The 17,876-nt window shown below is 32.4% G+C and overlaps 4 protein-coding genes across 4 annotated transcripts in view; 2 read left to right on the top strand and 2 right to left on the bottom strand.

Moving 5' to 3' along the window:
* Window positions 1-17,876, top strand: part of Nab2 (Nuclear polyadenosine RNA-binding 2) — a 239,919-nt gene that overhangs the window by 177,564 nt on the left and 44,479 nt on the right. The gene's annotated exons all lie outside the window — the stretch shown is intronic.
* LOC139987294 (glycerol kinase 5) lies at window positions 1,739-7,791 on the bottom strand. The gene is made up of 12 exons (XM_072003391.1): window positions 7,549-7,791; window positions 5,518-5,611; window positions 5,344-5,443; window positions 5,108-5,267; window positions 4,193-4,307; window positions 3,725-3,918; window positions 3,503-3,629; window positions 3,214-3,318; window positions 3,001-3,095; window positions 2,738-2,901; window positions 2,440-2,573; window positions 1,739-1,929 (listed from the first exon to the last, which is right to left on the bottom strand). The coding sequence occupies exons 1-12, from the start codon at window positions 7,642-7,644 to the stop codon at window positions 1,775-1,777; spliced, it is 1,539 nt and encodes a 512-aa protein (XP_071859492.1). The 5' UTR covers window positions 7,645-7,791; the 3' UTR covers window positions 1,739-1,774.
* On the top strand, window positions 8,587-15,085 carry Nachra9 (nicotinic acetylcholine receptor alpha9 subunit). Its single transcript, XM_072003564.1, has 14 exons — window positions 8,587-8,709; window positions 9,272-9,453; window positions 9,571-9,615; window positions 9,695-9,804; window positions 10,144-10,357; window positions 10,809-11,139; window positions 11,387-11,736; window positions 12,523-12,777; window positions 13,033-13,077; window positions 13,167-13,276; window positions 13,667-13,880; window positions 14,072-14,249; window positions 14,329-14,481; window positions 14,638-15,085. Exons 1-14 carry the CDS (start codon window positions 8,658-8,660, stop codon window positions 14,997-14,999), a joined length of 2,601 nt encoding a protein of 866 aa, XP_071859665.1. The 5' UTR covers window positions 8,587-8,657; the 3' UTR covers window positions 15,000-15,085.
* Window positions 15,779-17,228, bottom strand: LOC139987297 (neuralized-like protein 2). The gene is made up of 3 exons (XM_072003399.1): window positions 16,396-17,228; window positions 15,999-16,322; window positions 15,779-15,922 (listed from the first exon to the last, which is right to left on the bottom strand). The coding sequence occupies exons 1-3, from the start codon at window positions 16,742-16,744 to the stop codon at window positions 15,804-15,806; spliced, it is 792 nt and encodes a 263-aa protein (XP_071859500.1). The 5' UTR covers window positions 16,745-17,228; the 3' UTR covers window positions 15,779-15,803.

Here is a 17,876-nt window from a genome sequence, read left to right as displayed (position 1 = left end):
CAAGGACTGAATGTCGATTTCTATAATGATAGAACGATTGGCTGGAGTTGGAAGTTCATTAGAAACATTACGCTGAATTTAAAAAGTCGAGGTCGTGCTTATTTGCATACAAACGCCGTATCGGCGATTATCGTCCGAGTATCTGGATCGATATTTTCTACCTGGATAAATGTTAACAAGCTTCATTCAGTTCATTAAGTTACGTGAAGAAATTTCGAAACATAGAATTGAATCAGTTTTTGAAAGCAAGAATTTTTTTTATCTATAGCAATGTTTATGATAACGAATTCTTGGAGTAGAATAATATTTAAACTAAATAATATGCAAATGAGTTTCCATTAATAATATTCAGTTGTGAGTTATTTGACATCATTCGAATAAGAAAATACTTTAAGATGCTCATCTCGACATTTTAGCTGCAAAATTACATAAAATTTGCATTCGATTACGACACTCTCGCAAAAAAAAAAAAAAAAGAAAAAAGGAAAAATGTAAATTAATCAATATGACGCAATTTCTCTAACTCAATCTTTAAATTAGAGATTTTCCTTCTTCCAGTGAGTTGGACGCTTTTGTTTCCTACTTTCCTAGATCGTTTGTGAAATGTGACTTCTTAGTTCACTTTCTTCGGCACTTTCTCTACGGATGCAGATGCATCCTATGCGAGCAAACTTGCGTGAGGTAAACGTAATCGAGAAAGTCTATCACGCAATCTCCGCCATAATTGTATAATAATGTTAGAAAACTGGTTTACGCAACTTTCTAAAACAATTAATGTTCGTTTATTTCAACCTGTTGAAATAATAAAAACTATTGAATCGATCAAAAATGTAGAAAAAGAGTATATCTTTAAAAATGATTCAGGCATATGTCTGTAAGAGATATGAGAGTTTCTTATTCCTCGACTACTCGAATTATATTTTTAATCAGCATTAATTTCCAGATGAAGTTATTTCTTATTCGAAACTATTACGAATCTTCAATTTGGTAATTTCGTATTTTCATGAAACACATGGACAAATGGGTCATGTCAGAAAAATAAAAATTTAACCAGAGTGTGAAAGTCCATTTAACGCAATGGAAATCTTTAATATCACAGGTGAAGTTTCCATGAAAAATCACACAAATATCAGTACAAAATGTCTTCGCTTCGCAGACTAATGTATAATTTTCTTATGTGTTCAGGACCTCTTCAATGTCAGGCATATTACCTTTAACCTTCGTTCGATAGCCCCGACTTTTGTCGAACAAAATTAATAAATTAAACGTTTCCCCTCTCTTTTTTGTTAATACGATACGAGCAACTTTTGTCGAACGTGTATCTACTAATTTTAAAATAAAGGAAGAAGTAAAATGTAGAAGTATGCCGAGAATTTTCGTACCATTTTCATCAAGCGTGTATCCGCAATTTTTGTTAAGTATATATGTAGATATGACAATTCAATACTATTTCCAATTAGGTATAGACATATAGGAAATTTTTAATTTTTTTGAATAATAGTAAATTGTTTCACTAAAATATTTGTTATGAATAGAATGTGTAATTGAACAGAGATATATTTATTTTTTAGAACCGTGACTATTTTCTCGTGGATTTAAAGGAATATTATATCGTTTTTTTAATAAAAATACAAATTTTATTACAACAATACATAAATATCAATATGCAAATATATTATTAAGAAATTTTTGCTATCACAGAATATCGCATTTCTTAATGTATTTTTCACTCGTACAACGATTTCTTTTTCGTTTCGTATGTATTTAATATCAATTACGAATCTTGAGAATACCATCCGCCGAATCTTTCGAGAGCTTGTTTCCATTGAGCAATTATCGGTTGATAATGAATCATGTTCTTTTTATTTGGATGGAATATCCCTGCTGTCTTTCGAAGTTTCTGTATATCCTCTCTGTTCTTCCATACACCTAAATAAGCAAATAATTAAAGTATAATTAAAGTTAACATAATTAAAATGGAAAGCAGAAGGGTTATCAGAGAACGTAGGAGAGGAAAAAAATAATATAGTTTCACGTTATTAGCCTCTCTACATTTTGTATTACGCGAGAAAGTGCGATTAAATAAGCGCACTGTTTCAAACTTTCTCCATTATTGTACTGTGCGAAAGTAGAATAATAATAATAATAATAATAATAATAATAGCATGTTATGCTAGATTTTGCATCGTATAATACTACATTTATAATGTTTCTTTCAAACGGATACAACTTAATTTATGGCTCAGTTTCTAACCGATGTGATCACGATATTAACATATGTGATTACAATAGTTTGGGTTAAATTTGTGTAAGAATGAGGAACAGAATAATGAAAAATATAAGTCGAACATAGTAGACCATTCAAGTTATTGTTGTGCTCATTTATGATACAAGGATTCTAGTTGTAGAGAGTTCAATGCGGTCTAGCAATTTACATACCGCATTGTAAGCCAGCGAGAAATGCCACTCCTAAGATAGACATCTCTGTGGTTGTCGCTCGTTCTACGTCAAGACCTGTTAGGTCGGCTAATAATTGCAACACAAAATCATTTGCTGACACTCCACCATCGATCCTATGACAAGAATAGCAAAGCACGATTAACCAATAATACAATTATACAATATTAATTATTAACACAATTAACACAATAATAAGAAGGATTATTAGTGGATATTTCAAATTTTTTGATATTCTTTTTATGTCTAACGTGATTTCCATAAGGAATTCTTTGCTAACCGTATTTTCTGATGAGCGAAGTTAGTTTCTTTGCCTAGTACGTAGAAAAGTTGCATTATTCCGAAAACGATGCTTTCTAACAACGATCGAATAATGTGACTTTTATTTGTAGTAGGTTTTATGCCTATAAAACCTGCTGCTGCTTTGTAATCGCTTATTGGAATCTGTAAATAAATTGTAAGGAATTTTCTTAATCCTATCGATTTCATCGAATTAAAACTTTTAAATTTTTATGAACACGATTTTTAAAGCATTGAACTCACGTGTAATCCGCTAAATGCGGGAATAAAGTATACTCCATCAGAGTCGTTTACTGAGTTTGCGATGTTCGCTGTTTCAGCAAGATTGTCGATTATACCTGAAACGAAATAAGTCTTCCAACGATTTGTTAACCAACTTAGATCGTATTACTTCAAATCATACTACTTGCGAATGACAGTGTAGATATACTCGAAAATTTCGTTAAGAGTAATTACCTATATTTTTGGCCCATTCGACAATAGTTCCAGTGTCGTTCCATGCACCTTCTATCATGTATACTAATTCATCGCCTATCCGCCATCCGATTACAGGATACAAACCTATTGAGAAAAAGATAAAAAATCATGATTACATTTGTCTTTTAAATATACTAATACTTAGATCGTCTATTCTTTTTCTAGAAACATGACTGCAGAATAATCTCTGCATGTGTTCTGCGACTTCTAAGAATATTATTCTGTTAGAAATAAATAAAACAATTATTTATTCTAATCGAAAAATCACCTGCGCTCGAAGCATGTAATTTTCTTCCTGAATTCACATTCATAAAGGACCCAGTTCCCAGAGTAATTTTCAAATCTCCAGGCTGCATGCATCCGGAACCAAACAGCGAGGCCGATTGATCTGCCATCTATTTCAAATTACGTTGTTAATTTATAAACAAAATATCTGATATTGAGAATTGTTCGGTCGTTTCAAGTTCTAAAATAAAGTTGTACAACTTACCGAGCAAAATATAGGAATTTCAACACCAAATATGTCCTTTGGGGTAACGCCAAAATTCCTACAGGTATCAACTACTTCCGGAAACATATTACGTGGAATTCCCAGAAGACTCATTATTAGGTCAGACCAAGATATAAGAAATGGGTCGAAAAGTCCAGTTGCTGCTGCGTTCGAAACGTCTGTCACGTGTTTTCCTATAGAAAAAATACATTATTTCAAAGATCCTACTATACATAAATAAGAAAATTACTCCTTTTATTTCATCGTTTTAAGATAATACGTCTTGGTGTGATGATATTAAAATTAAAGCAAGTATAGTTAATAATTAAATTGAAATAAAGTCTTGATAAACTGTATTATCTTGAACGTTCTAAATAAATAATAAAATGAAAACAATTGGGTATATGAACTGTCTTTACTCGTTTAAAATAAATATATGCTTTTAAAATATAATGTTGAAATGAATACCCGTAAGTTTATACAAAAGCCAACAATCAATGCTTCCGAATAAGGCGTTTCCGTCGTTCGCCGCCTCCTGCAAACCTGGCACGTTTTGCAGAGTCCACAATAACCTTAGAGTTATCTAAGTTGCATCGCAAAACAAGTAGCAAAAAAATAAACGATATGTAAATCAAAATTTCATAACCGTCTACGTGTTCTGAATATTATTTTATTTTCTATCACTCTATACTACCGTATTCTGTCATTATATTAGGATAATCTTTCGTTCATAACAGAGTAAAAAATAGCAATCAAAATAGTAACAAAATTTTGATTACAGAAGATTAACTCAGATTTAAGAAATCGATTGAAAATGAGACAATTATGCATAAAGGGAGGCTTCAACTCCCATTGTGTTGAATTTCGAATATATCGTAAAGGGGAGGGTCCTGAGCAACATGTACTTTGTCCCAGATGTGGGAGGGACGACCTTGTTTTTAAAATTATGATAAGAAAACGATTAGATTATATTGTTAGATTAAATCTACTCCAAATTATATGGCGGTTAAAGATGAAATTGCATTTGTGTAGTATTGCGATAATAGTGGTAAGTTGGATTAGATTTCATAGGAGGTGGGGAGGGGGGTCCAAAAGACGAAGTGCACGTTACTCAGAATCTTTCCCTTTACGACATATCTCAAGGTCAAGATCATCGGAGATGAGGCTCGCTTTTCAGCATAATTACCAAAAATGAACTTAGTAAATCAATCGTTCAAAACGAAGTGATTACAATTTTCATTTTTCGTCTTTCATTCAGAATTTGTAGTTCACGTTCCATTCGAAAGGAAAGAAAATTTTCTTTTTCTAAACTATTATGAAAAGAATAATGTCAAGATACAAAGAAGGCACGTAATTTTGTGAAAATTTAAAGGAGATACGAACCTGTGTATTCAGGAATTTAAAAACACTCATCAACAAGAATCGTTCTTTGCCGAGAATCTTGTGCAAAATGTACGATCCTAATCGCAATCCTTTCAACGTCAACGACGAGTTCCATTGCTTCACTATGCTGTCAGCACGTAGATCTTTCCATGTGATAAAGCTGAAACGTAAAATAAAACGTTCGAATATTAATAAGAGACTATGGAAATGCATAATTAATGGTTGGTTATACTGACTTGTGATAATGTTTTCCATCTTTCGAGTTCCATGTCGTAAAGCTACCTCGTTGCGTGGAAATACCGATACCAACGATCGATTCCGGGTCCACATTCGCTTCTATAGTAATAAAAGAAAAAAGATAATTTCGATTCATCGGAACTGCAATGTTCTATTCGATTGCTAGAGCTTACCTTTTAAAGTGTTCTTTATTACGTCCACGATGATCGTCCATAGCTTGTCTGGATCTATTTCTACGAAGCCTGGCTTTGGATATAAAAGTTGAACCTGGTATTTAAAAGAATAAAGGACTTTGACGTTTTAGCTAGATTAGATTGCGTAATAAATTCATTCGCCCCTCTATATCATTAATCAAATGAATTCAGTATCTTGTAAATTTTGTTCACGAATGAATTAGCATATTTTTCACTTGTGGCTTTCATAAATTAATATATCTCTTATAAGAATATGTGTTTGTACAACTGAAATTCTACTCTATACTAGCTCGGATAATAGAAATTTGAATATTTTGAATAGAAATTTTATATGGAGATTATTTGTAGAGATCAAGCGACGATGGTTATTGTTTACGTCGTGTTTGTTCTGAAATCGAACCATTTTATAATTTAATATATTTTATCGCAGTAAACTAGCAAAAGCTAGTAAATAACGTCAAAGTAATGTCAACATACATTTACTGACACGTTATCTTTTCTAAAAGCAGTTGCCAGCGACAAATATAATATCGATTTAATGTAATTAACAACGCGTCTAAGGACTTGTGATATCGTTAAATCATCAGGATCTTCTATTGTTGATATCATATCGTCACGACCCATCTGCGACAAGAAAACAAATGTAGACAGAATGTAATACCGTGAAAATCGCTTCATACATTTGAACAATGAATGACAATTTATATTCTGAATTATAAATTCTGAATAAAAAACCGACACGGCAAAATTTATTCGACTTATATTACCACGTAAGCAAAGATTAAAGTGAGAAGGTCAATAGTAATTCTTTATATTATTTATGTAACATCTTTCGATTTGTAATTTTCTAAGCTAGGAGAATTTCTCTATTCGTGACACATTACTTTTACATATCTTCATACTGTTTTTTTCTGTTTGTTTATTTAAAATGTTTAAATCGTTCCTTTACAATTACTATTCATATCTGTTTAAGGAAAGGTATCGGTTATAATATTATATATGCTATTTAAATGCGACGAACCACTTTTAATCGCATATTTTCTTTCGTATTGATAATAGCAATTTAAAAATGATAGATAAGTAACTATAACATACTATGATATAAGCAGAATTATTCGTGTTATTATGACAAGTATTTCTTTCCAACGGAGGATTTAATTATACAGTTGTTGCTATGTTTGAGAAATATTGTAATATATAATCGATTCGGTTATATCACTCAATAGCTTTATTTCTGTTTTTGTCAGTGATTCCTAATCGAGAGATTGATAAGGTAATATCTTTTCCATTGGCTAAGAAAGTCAAAAAATAGTCTTTAGATATAAAAGACTTCATCTCGCGTAAAAGAAGCTATTATACTTACAACAGTTACAACAGTAAAAAATGTATACTTTATCTATGCACATACTATCAATGTACGAATGCTTATTACAAGCATGTACACGTGTACACATGCCTGAAGATATATATACAATCATTGATTGGAAATAAAAATTTATTGCTAAGACAAATCATAGGATTATTAATATTTTAAATAGTTCCTTACATGTGTGAGAATAGGACACTCCTTTATAATCTACCGTTATCGATTCATCCATAGTTGCACATTTATCTGAAAGTTAGTTCAACATTTCTGTCTATTTCTGACTTTCCAACTTGAATTTGTAATTTAAGACTTAAGGTTCGCTCTAGAATACCTGTCCCAGTTAGAAAATAAGGAACAGAAGAATACAAGATAAGAATACAAGATACGACACTTAATTACGTGATCAAACGAAGAGGTTCAAAATAATCTCGTTTAAGATCCTCCAAATAATTCTTCCAATCTTTAACATCTATCATACTCCCTTTATTATTTATCACACTCTAAAATAAATCTTCTAACAAACTGTTATAAATTTTCAAATTCCACCTGTTAGAAATCAAAAACTACGAACATTGTCAGCAGACCTATATCTCTTCGTTGATCTTAAGCGATATTTGCGAAAGCTGATAATAAACATAACGAACCTTCTCTGCTGAGGAAGCAATCGTGTTCGCTTCTTCGTCGATTATATGAAAACGCACGGTAGTAGTGCCCACATCGAGTGCCCCGATGTATTTCATATTTTTCCCAGCAATTCGATTCTGATCCTTCGCCCGATTCGTTCACGTATTGTTCCAATTAATTTCGACGCCCAGAGAGAAAACAAATTTACACAACTATTGTCCGGTCACACGAAGACGTGCGGCAGACTGGCAGGCGGTATAGCGCGTAGGTTGTATATAAAGGAAAACATAGTACTACGCATGTGCAAATAGCCACTTTATCAGTATTGTAAGCACGTACGAGAGAAACTGTAGCGATGAACTCATTTTAACAATGAGGGAACTTGTTCCGCCGGATATCGCGACTAGGATGTTAACCCTTTTGTTATGAAGGCTATTATAAAGATTTCTACCGTAGTATTAATATGTTTGTTATACTGTTTTCTATGGTTAAAATATTCTCTATATAGCGCATTTTTTACTCTTTAAAATATTGCTTGTGTTTTTCTCTTTATCTTTCAAATAAAGTTATATTATATGTTGTTACGAAACAATTTTGTGCATTGAATGTATACGGTGCATAGTTAACAGACTACACGTACATGGATGGACCGAATGTTGGAATCCTTTGTTTTAATATAATGTGTTACTTTATCGTTTGTTAAATGGAATTTTGTCTTCCTGCAATATGAAGACTTTCGACATATTTATTTTGATTTGATAAGAGGAGTTATTATTTGTTTAATGGATAATATGATCAGGAGAAGTGAATTTAATCCGAGTATGATGTGATTGATCGCGAAAGTATTTTAGAAATTATGCTTCGAATCATTCTACAACGAAAACGATAACTCTCCAGGAACACGGTTGAATAAACTCTTCGAAAATTCTGTCGGCTAGTCAGATTGCTTATACATAGTGAATCCTCTCGTTATTATTACTCTATCTGAAAATATTTGAAAAGTATTGAACCACCCTGGGGGCGTCTCGCGTATCTGTAGCTTCGAATTTCACGGGGCGTCTGATAATCGTTCTGCCACGAACGAGAAATCGTTCAGTCGACTGATGGCTGTTGGCTCATTTCAATCAAAATGAGAATACTAACGGTGCTTGGATGCTTCCTTCTTCTTGGCTATAATTCGGGTAAAGTGTCATCGACCGTCGCTGTCATCTCTCTCTTTTAACTTAAGACAGGAAATAAAAAATTATAAAAATTGTGTTCTATCTATGATTTTTCTTGATATTATATCGTCAGAATTTTTTTTAAATGTTAAATGTTTTTTTTTAAATGTTAACAATTTTGGTGGTATGAACGAACATATTATATTTAATTCGAATTCTGAACCTTTCAAGAAGATACAAAAGTCCATCGCTTAAGATGGTAATAAGCTTCATGCTTTAATAATAGCTAAAACAGCCACGATCATTTTAAAAATACAGTTTTACGTAATTACATTACGTACTGTATGTTTTTAGTGGTAACTAAATTATTGAAAGATTCACTATTATGTAATTTGTAAATTTAATTTTCCTTTTCTCTTAATGTTAATAAAATTCGTTAAATTATTATTTTAATATTATAATTACTCCTTGTTACTTTTTTTTTATTATTCGTGAGGTTTACGAGGATATTATTATTACAACTCTACTACTTCAGAATTCTGCCATTCAAAAAGTTTCATTTCGATTCCAAATACTGTCTTAGCAATTGCTTTTATCGAGGATGTCGAACTTGCATACAATTGCAAAAGTCATGACACCGTCCCGCCAATGTTGAGGTTGAAGAGGTTCCTATTCTGTGAATACGACAGCAGCATACGACCGACTCTATCTCACCAGGTTGCCAACAACGTCACCATGCAACTACTACCAAAAATCCTGGATTTCGTAAGTGTCAATTAAAAAATAAAATCTATCTTTTCAAAATTATTTAAATTGTTCACAATCTAAAGATCTCGATCTTATTGTACGTCTGTACTATTATTTGCTGGAATCGGTCTCTAGGATGATTGGAATGGCAGAATGACACTGCACAGTTGGATGACGCTCGTAAGTGACGTTTATTCTTTAATTTACCTATTTATCTGTTGTATTTCTCACGGAAAAATTCAAGCACTTTTCTTCGTAGGTTTGGAACGACGCTCATCTGTCTTGGAAGCCCAGCGACTTTGATGGAATCAATTTTATTCACGTACGAAGCGATAGCATTTGGATTCCTGATATTTCCGTTTATAATTCGTAAGCAGCAGAATGATCGTTATTACATTCCTCAAAAAATATTCTCAAGCATTCTCAAAAATCTTAGAATAATAGGAATTGACATCGAAAATATGAATTTTAATTGGAATACGAAATCAAGTTTGGTCCTTTTATTAAATTAGAATCTTGCGCTCATCTTGTGCTCTCCGATTTTGAAAAATCATCGATATTTCAATTATAAGTATTAGAAGCGCTAGAATACTAATTTTTCTTGAACTTAATTTCCTTTTGGCTGAAATAAAAGATATAAATATATATATGATTATCGTTTGTAGGTATCGTCTGTTAATCGTTAAATATCTCATTTCTTCTGCATAGTGGTGATATGATGTTCGACCAGACCGGTATACCACCGACGACGTGTTTGGTCTTCAGCACAGGATCGGTTAGCTGTGTGCCATCGGTGATGCACGTTGCTAAATGCGCGACAGACTTTGCTTCATGGCCCTACGACACGCATCGGTGTCGAATTAATTTTGGTTCGTGGTCTCATTCGGGCGAGGAAGTGAATTTTAATCTAGACAAGAAAGCGGTAATTGGTATTGAGTTGAAATGGTTCCAATTTTCATAAATATTTTCGAAATTCCAAAGCTAGCGAAATAAATAAGGCGATAGAATTTCGATAGACTCTTTGAGTGAAATTCGAGAAAATTTATGATATCTTAAATAATTGATATTAATTCTTCGTAGGCAACCTAAGTCGCTTGTGCACAAAGTGAAATTTCATTCGTGAATTCCTTTCAAGCGAATCTTTAATTGTCCCGGAAAACATTTTAATTATTTTACTTGAAAGCCGATTGTGTAACATAGTACAAGCTTCTATAAATATTCCAAAAGTTTTAAAAGCTTAGAACAATAAAAGAATTGGACGTGGGATACAGACGTCCCAGTTTGTCCACGAAAATAGAGACGCGGAAATATATGTGCTTGCCCATGAAGGATTAATATCATAATATAATATTTAATCTTACGTGATTTGATAGTTCCAAATGGATGGGTTTGCGAATAATACCGAGTGGGATTTCAAAGTACTAAACGCGTACAAAGTATTAAGGAAATATAAATGCTGTCCAAACGATACTTATCCAATGATCGTTTATGAGTTCGCTATAAGTCGGCATTATGGTGTAATGCATACTACGTATATCACACCTGCTATAGCGATGATGTTACTTACGTTAACTGTACTTTGGTTGGATTCGAGATCAACGGAAAGAATGGCTGTCGCCGGTGTGAACTTAATCTGCCATATGCTTTGTATGTTCGATTTGCATTGGCAGCTACCTCACAATGGTATCAATCCTCCAAATATATGTAAGTATTTATTACATAATGCTAGCTAAATATAATACTACTGAAACATAATTCTATTCAACATTCGCATAACTCACGCAAATATCTTATCCAACCATTCTACCATATCTGTCACATTGAAATATTCTATTAGACTATCAAAGTGGATACCCTGTTCTTTACTTGCCGGCAACTGATCTTGTAATCAACGTAATAATCGTAACAGATATATTCACTACAATTCAAATACTTGTTTTTTTTTTTTCAGTACTGTACTACCGAGATTCATTAGCTTTAGCCGTGTTCGCCTTAGTTTTAACCGCTGCACTCCGTAAAATGCAAGAAATGAGTATCGAGGTGCCCTATTGGATCTCTACGACCACATCGTTCATCTTGAGTAACAGAGCTGGGCGTTTTCTGATTCTTACTGACGACGATTCCAAATTGTCCACCACGGGAATATTGGGTGGAGAAGGCGAGGATAATTCAGACTTACCAAAATCTGGAAGCGAACCGAAGGAATCGTCGTGGAGACATTTCGCGGCCATCATTGAATGGCTGTCTTTCTTCGTGATCATTTTCATCTACATTATCATTCTGATCACTCTTGTACCATCCACATGAAAAATCGTTTCTTGTTCTACGTTTCATCAAAAATCAATTGTAGATTCTCATTGTCAATAAACGATCATTTATGGAGATGCCTTTTTTTTTTCTTATTACATTTATGGGAGTTTCAGTTACTCCTTGTGCACATTCTATTCAGTATGTTAAATTATAGACGAATGGTGTTTTCCAATCGATCGATGATTTGTAGAGCTATCAAATAAATTATGTACATAGATGTTTGAATTTTGATCCGAGTAGTTTCTAATAAATCTATTTTTATTTATCGATATCGCGATAGATTGATTCTATTAATAGATGCTTTTATAATAAATGATACTGATACTTTTTATTGTCTTTTGATAGAAATGTATAAATATAGATCTTTAAATTTATCACCGTGATAAATAGTTAAGCATAATTATAGAATACGAACGAAATTTTATAATTAAGTATAACTATAAAAGACAAGCTGTTTATACTTGACCATACTGTAGACGAATCTAATTTCATCTTAAGCTTCAAAAAGTATGATTCAAGATCAATATTTTTCAGACTGCCAGTAAGACGTCACGATTTTTCTAACAATTTTATATTCAGCCTCGATTGTCTCATCGAAACGATCTCCCGAATAAAAAATCATCTATTTCTATTTTATTTGATAGTACAACTGAAAATTCTAAAATTGATAAAAGTTTAAATGATAACGAAGAAAAGGGGGCGGTTTTCAACCTTCTCGGTTTAACGTTTCACTGGGCGTGCGACTGCTCTTCTCGATCTATCGATGCACAGTTGTAGATCTGTCATTTGGTTTCGTGCCCTCACGGTTTAAACATGAAGAATTTGTTTTCTGTTTTATTTGTAATCCTCAACATTCTGTTAGATAAACGGAGAATTTGCGCGATGCAGTGCAAAGACATCACCACCACTTCTGCGTTAACGCGGCTGAAAGATTATTTATTTTGCGATTACGATAGGGAAATCAGGCCCACAAAACATTATAACAACGCCACTGTTATTAACTTGGGATTAAACATACAACAATTTCAAGTTGTAAGTAATTTTTATGATGTGAAGATAAAAAGATTTTCTATTTCTCTGGAAAATTTCATAATAAGGATCTTTATACATATTTCCTTGAATATTTCTTATAACGCTTCTTATACGCTTATTTTTTATAAGATGTACATTAATTACATAATTATGGATAAATAAAACTGAAAGGATTTCAATTTTTATAACTATAATAACAACGTATAATACATTTATAGATTTAGATATATTATCTTCTTTATTTTTATTTGTTAGAATGATATAAGCAACAACGTTATATTCGATGTTTGGCTAAAATTGGTGAGTAATATCATTCTGATGTATTTTTGATTTTTATTAGATAACAGATGTAAGGAATTTCAATTTTCCATATTTCTAATAAATAATAGGTTTGGAAAGACTCTCATTTCACTTGGGACAAATCGCAATTTGATTCTATCACTTCTCTTCACGTAAAAAGCTACGAGATCTGGGTTCCGGATATCGTAACGCACAGCACGTAAGTTATCAATAGACCGCTAATTTTTATATATTTATGCGAAATTTCAAGATACAAAAATGCACAGAATGTACGTAACGTGCAAAAATATCCAAGGTATGCACCCCTTGTTATAATATTTAATAACTAATGCAATTTTCTACTTAAGTGTCATCTTTCTAATTACATTCATATTTGCAGTCTAGTTGTTGTTAAAACATCTCGCAGTCTGGTTATTGATAAAGATGTAAATACAAATATTTACAGTCTAATTATTAATAAAAATATATGTTGCATGATTCAACGTTTATTAACAATCTTTGTAACGATCATTTTTAGCTTCTAAATTTCGAGAGTCCATCTGTTATAAGATTTAAATATTTAACTATTATTATTAATCTTGACATTTAGAACAGATACGGGCGTTGATGTTGAGATGCCACAAGCTGAGTGCATAGTACAACACGATGGTGTGATACTTTGTGTACCAATGACGACATACACAACATTTTGCGAATCTGATCACACTTGGTGGCCTTATGATATGATGAATTGTACTATTCATATTGCTTCGTGGTCTCATGGGAGCAACGAGATTAGTTTACGTTCCTTCACATTAAACGATGTATGTATGAAACTTCAATGTCTTGAAGACCTCGTTAATTATCTAATTCCTTATAAACTGTAGATGACCAATTTTAGATTGTTTGATTTATTGGTAATGTGAAACATTAATGTCATTGGTAATTTAATGGATCAATTATTCGAATTTTCTAAAGAAAATTTAAGAATTCTTACGCTCTATATTACTCTCAGTTTTCAGAGAATTCGACCGAGGACAATTTGGAATGGGAAGTGGTGGATCTTTTTAAAAGTGAACGTATAATAGATTCCAAGTACGGTTTAGGTTTTACCACCGATCAATTATCATACCACATTCTTTTAAGAAGACATTCCTCTATGAATACTGCAACGTATATGACGTCGGCTATAGGTTTGTAAAATGTGACGAAGATTTTATGATAAATGGATATGTAATATGATAAAAAGAATTATTTTACATTTACATACAGTCTTAATGACCATGACACTGATGGTACTGTGGCTAGAGCCAAAGTCTATGGAACGTATGATAATAGCGAATTTGAATTTCATTTTGCATTTATTCTGCTTGTTGCATCTTCAGTGGCAGCTTCCCTTCAGTGGGACCCATCCTCCACGATTAAGTAAGTTTTTAATTATTTTGTTTTTAAACTAACGAATGAAATATAGATGGGATAATTGGGAATGAAAAAGTCTTAAATGAGAGAAAGTTTAAATTTTTTTATTTTACGAATTCTTCTGATCGATGGAGATTATCATTGCATTTTTTCTTTTTTTAGTTCTATTCTATGAGAAATCTCTTGCTGTTGCCACGTTTTCACTCATATTGACCAACATTCTGCGATATATGCATGAAATAAACACTGAAGCACCTGCGTGGATATCCGTCGCTACCGTTAAGGTTTTAAAAAGCAGAATAGGCCAGATATTTTTATTAAGCATTTTGGATCCGAAAGTATCGGCTACAATCGAAATGAACGTGGATGACAATACGAATTTAGTATCTTCCAATAAAAAAGAGTTGACATGGAGGTACACTTCGGTTGTGATTGGATGGCTCGCTTTCTTAACCGTTCTATTCACTTATGTGATATTGCTAATTATTTTTTTACCGACAAGCAGGTTCGCAAGTTCCTTTTAAAAATTTAATTTGTGAACAGTCTTTTTTATTATAACGTACATTAAAAGCAGTTAAAAAAATGTAAAGCATTCTTGATACAATTACAATGTTCGTTGAGTTATTTGATCACAAGTCCCTAGATTGAAAAAGGTTGGATGTTTCAAAAAATCTCTGATTTTTTCTTCCTTTTTTTTTAATAAATACATTTATTTTGAAAAACATCGGATTCATTTTTGCGAATCTTAACAGTGCGACCAAATTCATTTTACAATGTCCTCGTTACGTACGATGAATTGTAACAATAGAAAAAGAATGATATACCTCGATAGATCTGAGTGAAATTTGCTTTAGATGATATTTTATTTAGATTTATATGCGGCATGAAATGTGAGAATTCTAGCGAATGGCAGAGTCATAAACTTGTAAAAGTGTAATCGCTAATAAGTGCTAAATGCAAGAATTAGAAAAGGCGATATTTCGTCGCTTATCAGAACTTATTCAGTGTTCTGTCAACAACTTCTTACATTATGTACATGTTACATCCTAGCATTTACGTAAAGTATATGTATTACATACATGTTAAATTATACGCGTTAAAAAAGTTAAAGAACAGCTAATTGGAAGAATGAAAGCAATTCTAGATTTGTTTTACGAAGTTTCATTCATCCGTCCTAGGATAAAGTAATTAGAATTAATGAAAGTATGATTTATGCGATAAATGCATTGCAAGTTGTAGAAAAAATGAATTGTCAAAGAAATTATACGGGTATCGAAATGGCTATACAAACGAGTCGAGGAAATACAGTCAAGAGATAAGATGGAATTTCATTGTGATTGATACAACAGATAATCTTTTAGAACTCGTGGAAGTGGAAGCAAATCAACTGCATTCCTTTCAGTATACTGTAGTATAGCATCACGGCAGGCACTTTGTAGAGTAGATACTGCTGAAACATACAGTTATTAAGGAAAACAAAATTCCTCTAAAGATAGTATACCTAAAAAACAAAAGGAACATACCACCATATAGCTGAACTATTCTGACTTGTTTTGTGGTACCATATACATCTACTACAGCACGCAAAGGACCTTCCTTATATGGTATGTCTTTTCCACATACACCTTGGTCTTCACCATTAATTATAAAATGCATTTCTGCTTTATCTGAACCAGCTTGTGGCACATACATAATTCCAATACGACTACCAGCATCTGTAGGTAGAATATACTGAGAAGAATCAATTGTATTTGGTCTAAGAGAATTAAATGGGATAACTCCTCGAGAAGTTTGCACATTTACTCCATCTGTGATTAATTTCTTCTCTCCAGATGGTATTCCTTCACCTTAAATATGTATAGACATAAAACTTAGTTAATAAAGGTTTAACCTACATAAAACCAAGTTACAAATCCCTACCATATCCTTCAATACTATCCCATATAGTATGACTTTTAGTAATGGCAAATATCCATGTATTACCAAGCTTAGCAAGATTAGGCATAGCGAACTGTGGCAGACTATTGTTTACAGAAGCAGGATCTATAAGAGTCAGTCCCAGTCTCATGTGTCCACTCCATCCTCTTTCAGTCTTCTCAATTTCCACCAAGAATATTTCACCTGGTTGTAGTGGCTTTTCGCTGAAGGCCAGTGAGTTTGCAAAACTAGCAGTACGATATGCCACAGTGTTGTCCTCTCTCAACATAATATTTTCCCCGTGAGTCGGGTGAAATCTAGTCACTATTTTCCTGGATTTCTCGGTCATCATAGTATATTATAATTAGTGCAAACGTCGACACCGAGCACCCGTACTACAAGTTTTCGAGAGCACTGCAGCAACTTGATTCCACGAGAAATCTCATTGAGGATAATACTTCGAGGAGAAGAATTCAAACCGTTCTGATATTTCGCAGAAAAGAACGTGGATGAACTTTCCGCGCTGTACGATCGACTTAAATGATACATTGGAATGTTTTCAATGATTTACATGGTTGCTCGAGGAACCTAGCGGCTAAACAGTGAGGTTAGTCGTTCATCTCGGCGATCCTTCCATTGAAACGAATTTTTTATTAACTATGTTTCAGCACTATCGTTATATATATGTTGATTAAAATTCGTTATTCTAATCAACTTTTACGTCGAAGCTAATTTCTGAACGAGGACGAAAGCAGGCACAAGATCAACAACGATCTGACGGATAACTACGAGAAACGAAACAGAAACAGCTGATTGGATATGTGCATGACAGTAGTGTATTGTCAGTCTCAAATGCCTCGATATTATGGAACGCAGTTTATTAAACTTTATACGAATGATATATACCGAATAGCTTACCACGTGCTATGTAGAAAAAGAAGTTTTATTATTTCAGAAAGTGAAAAAAATTTTTGCATAAGGTAATTGAACAGAATAATAAAGTAATAAGATAATAAATTGAAACATTTTTTATCTCCCTCTCTTATCTACATAAGAAAATCGACTACATATAATAATAGTTATAATAATAATTATATGTTTATGAAAATAGGTGTTTTGCGTATTTCGAATACATGTTTCAAACATATTCTAATATCGTTCAAGATTTAACTGCGAGTGATCGTAGCAAATCAAAAATCGATTTGCGATATCGATTTATAAAGATGAAAGATTCGATGTTTCATTGATATCGTGATCGTGATGAATGAGACATTAATTTATGTAATTTACCGAGTGAGTTTCTTATTTATGTTATATTTTATATTTGTATTAATTATATTTGTCATATTTTTATTTTTAATAAGATTTCGTCAAGAATTTTTCTCTTGCAGTTAATTTGATATAAATAAAATTATGGAAATATTTTATTTTATTATAATTAGGTTTATTTTTTTTATAATTTTTAATTTATATAAATTTTATAA

This window comes from Bombus fervidus, chromosome 5 (assembly GCF_041682495.2).
Source record: "Bombus fervidus isolate BK054 chromosome 5, iyBomFerv1, whole genome shotgun sequence".
NCBI lineage: Eukaryota > Metazoa > Arthropoda > Insecta > Hymenoptera > Apidae > Bombus > Bombus fervidus.
Note: the sequence above shows the minus strand (reverse complement) of the source record. Positions and strands in the feature narration are given on the sequence as shown.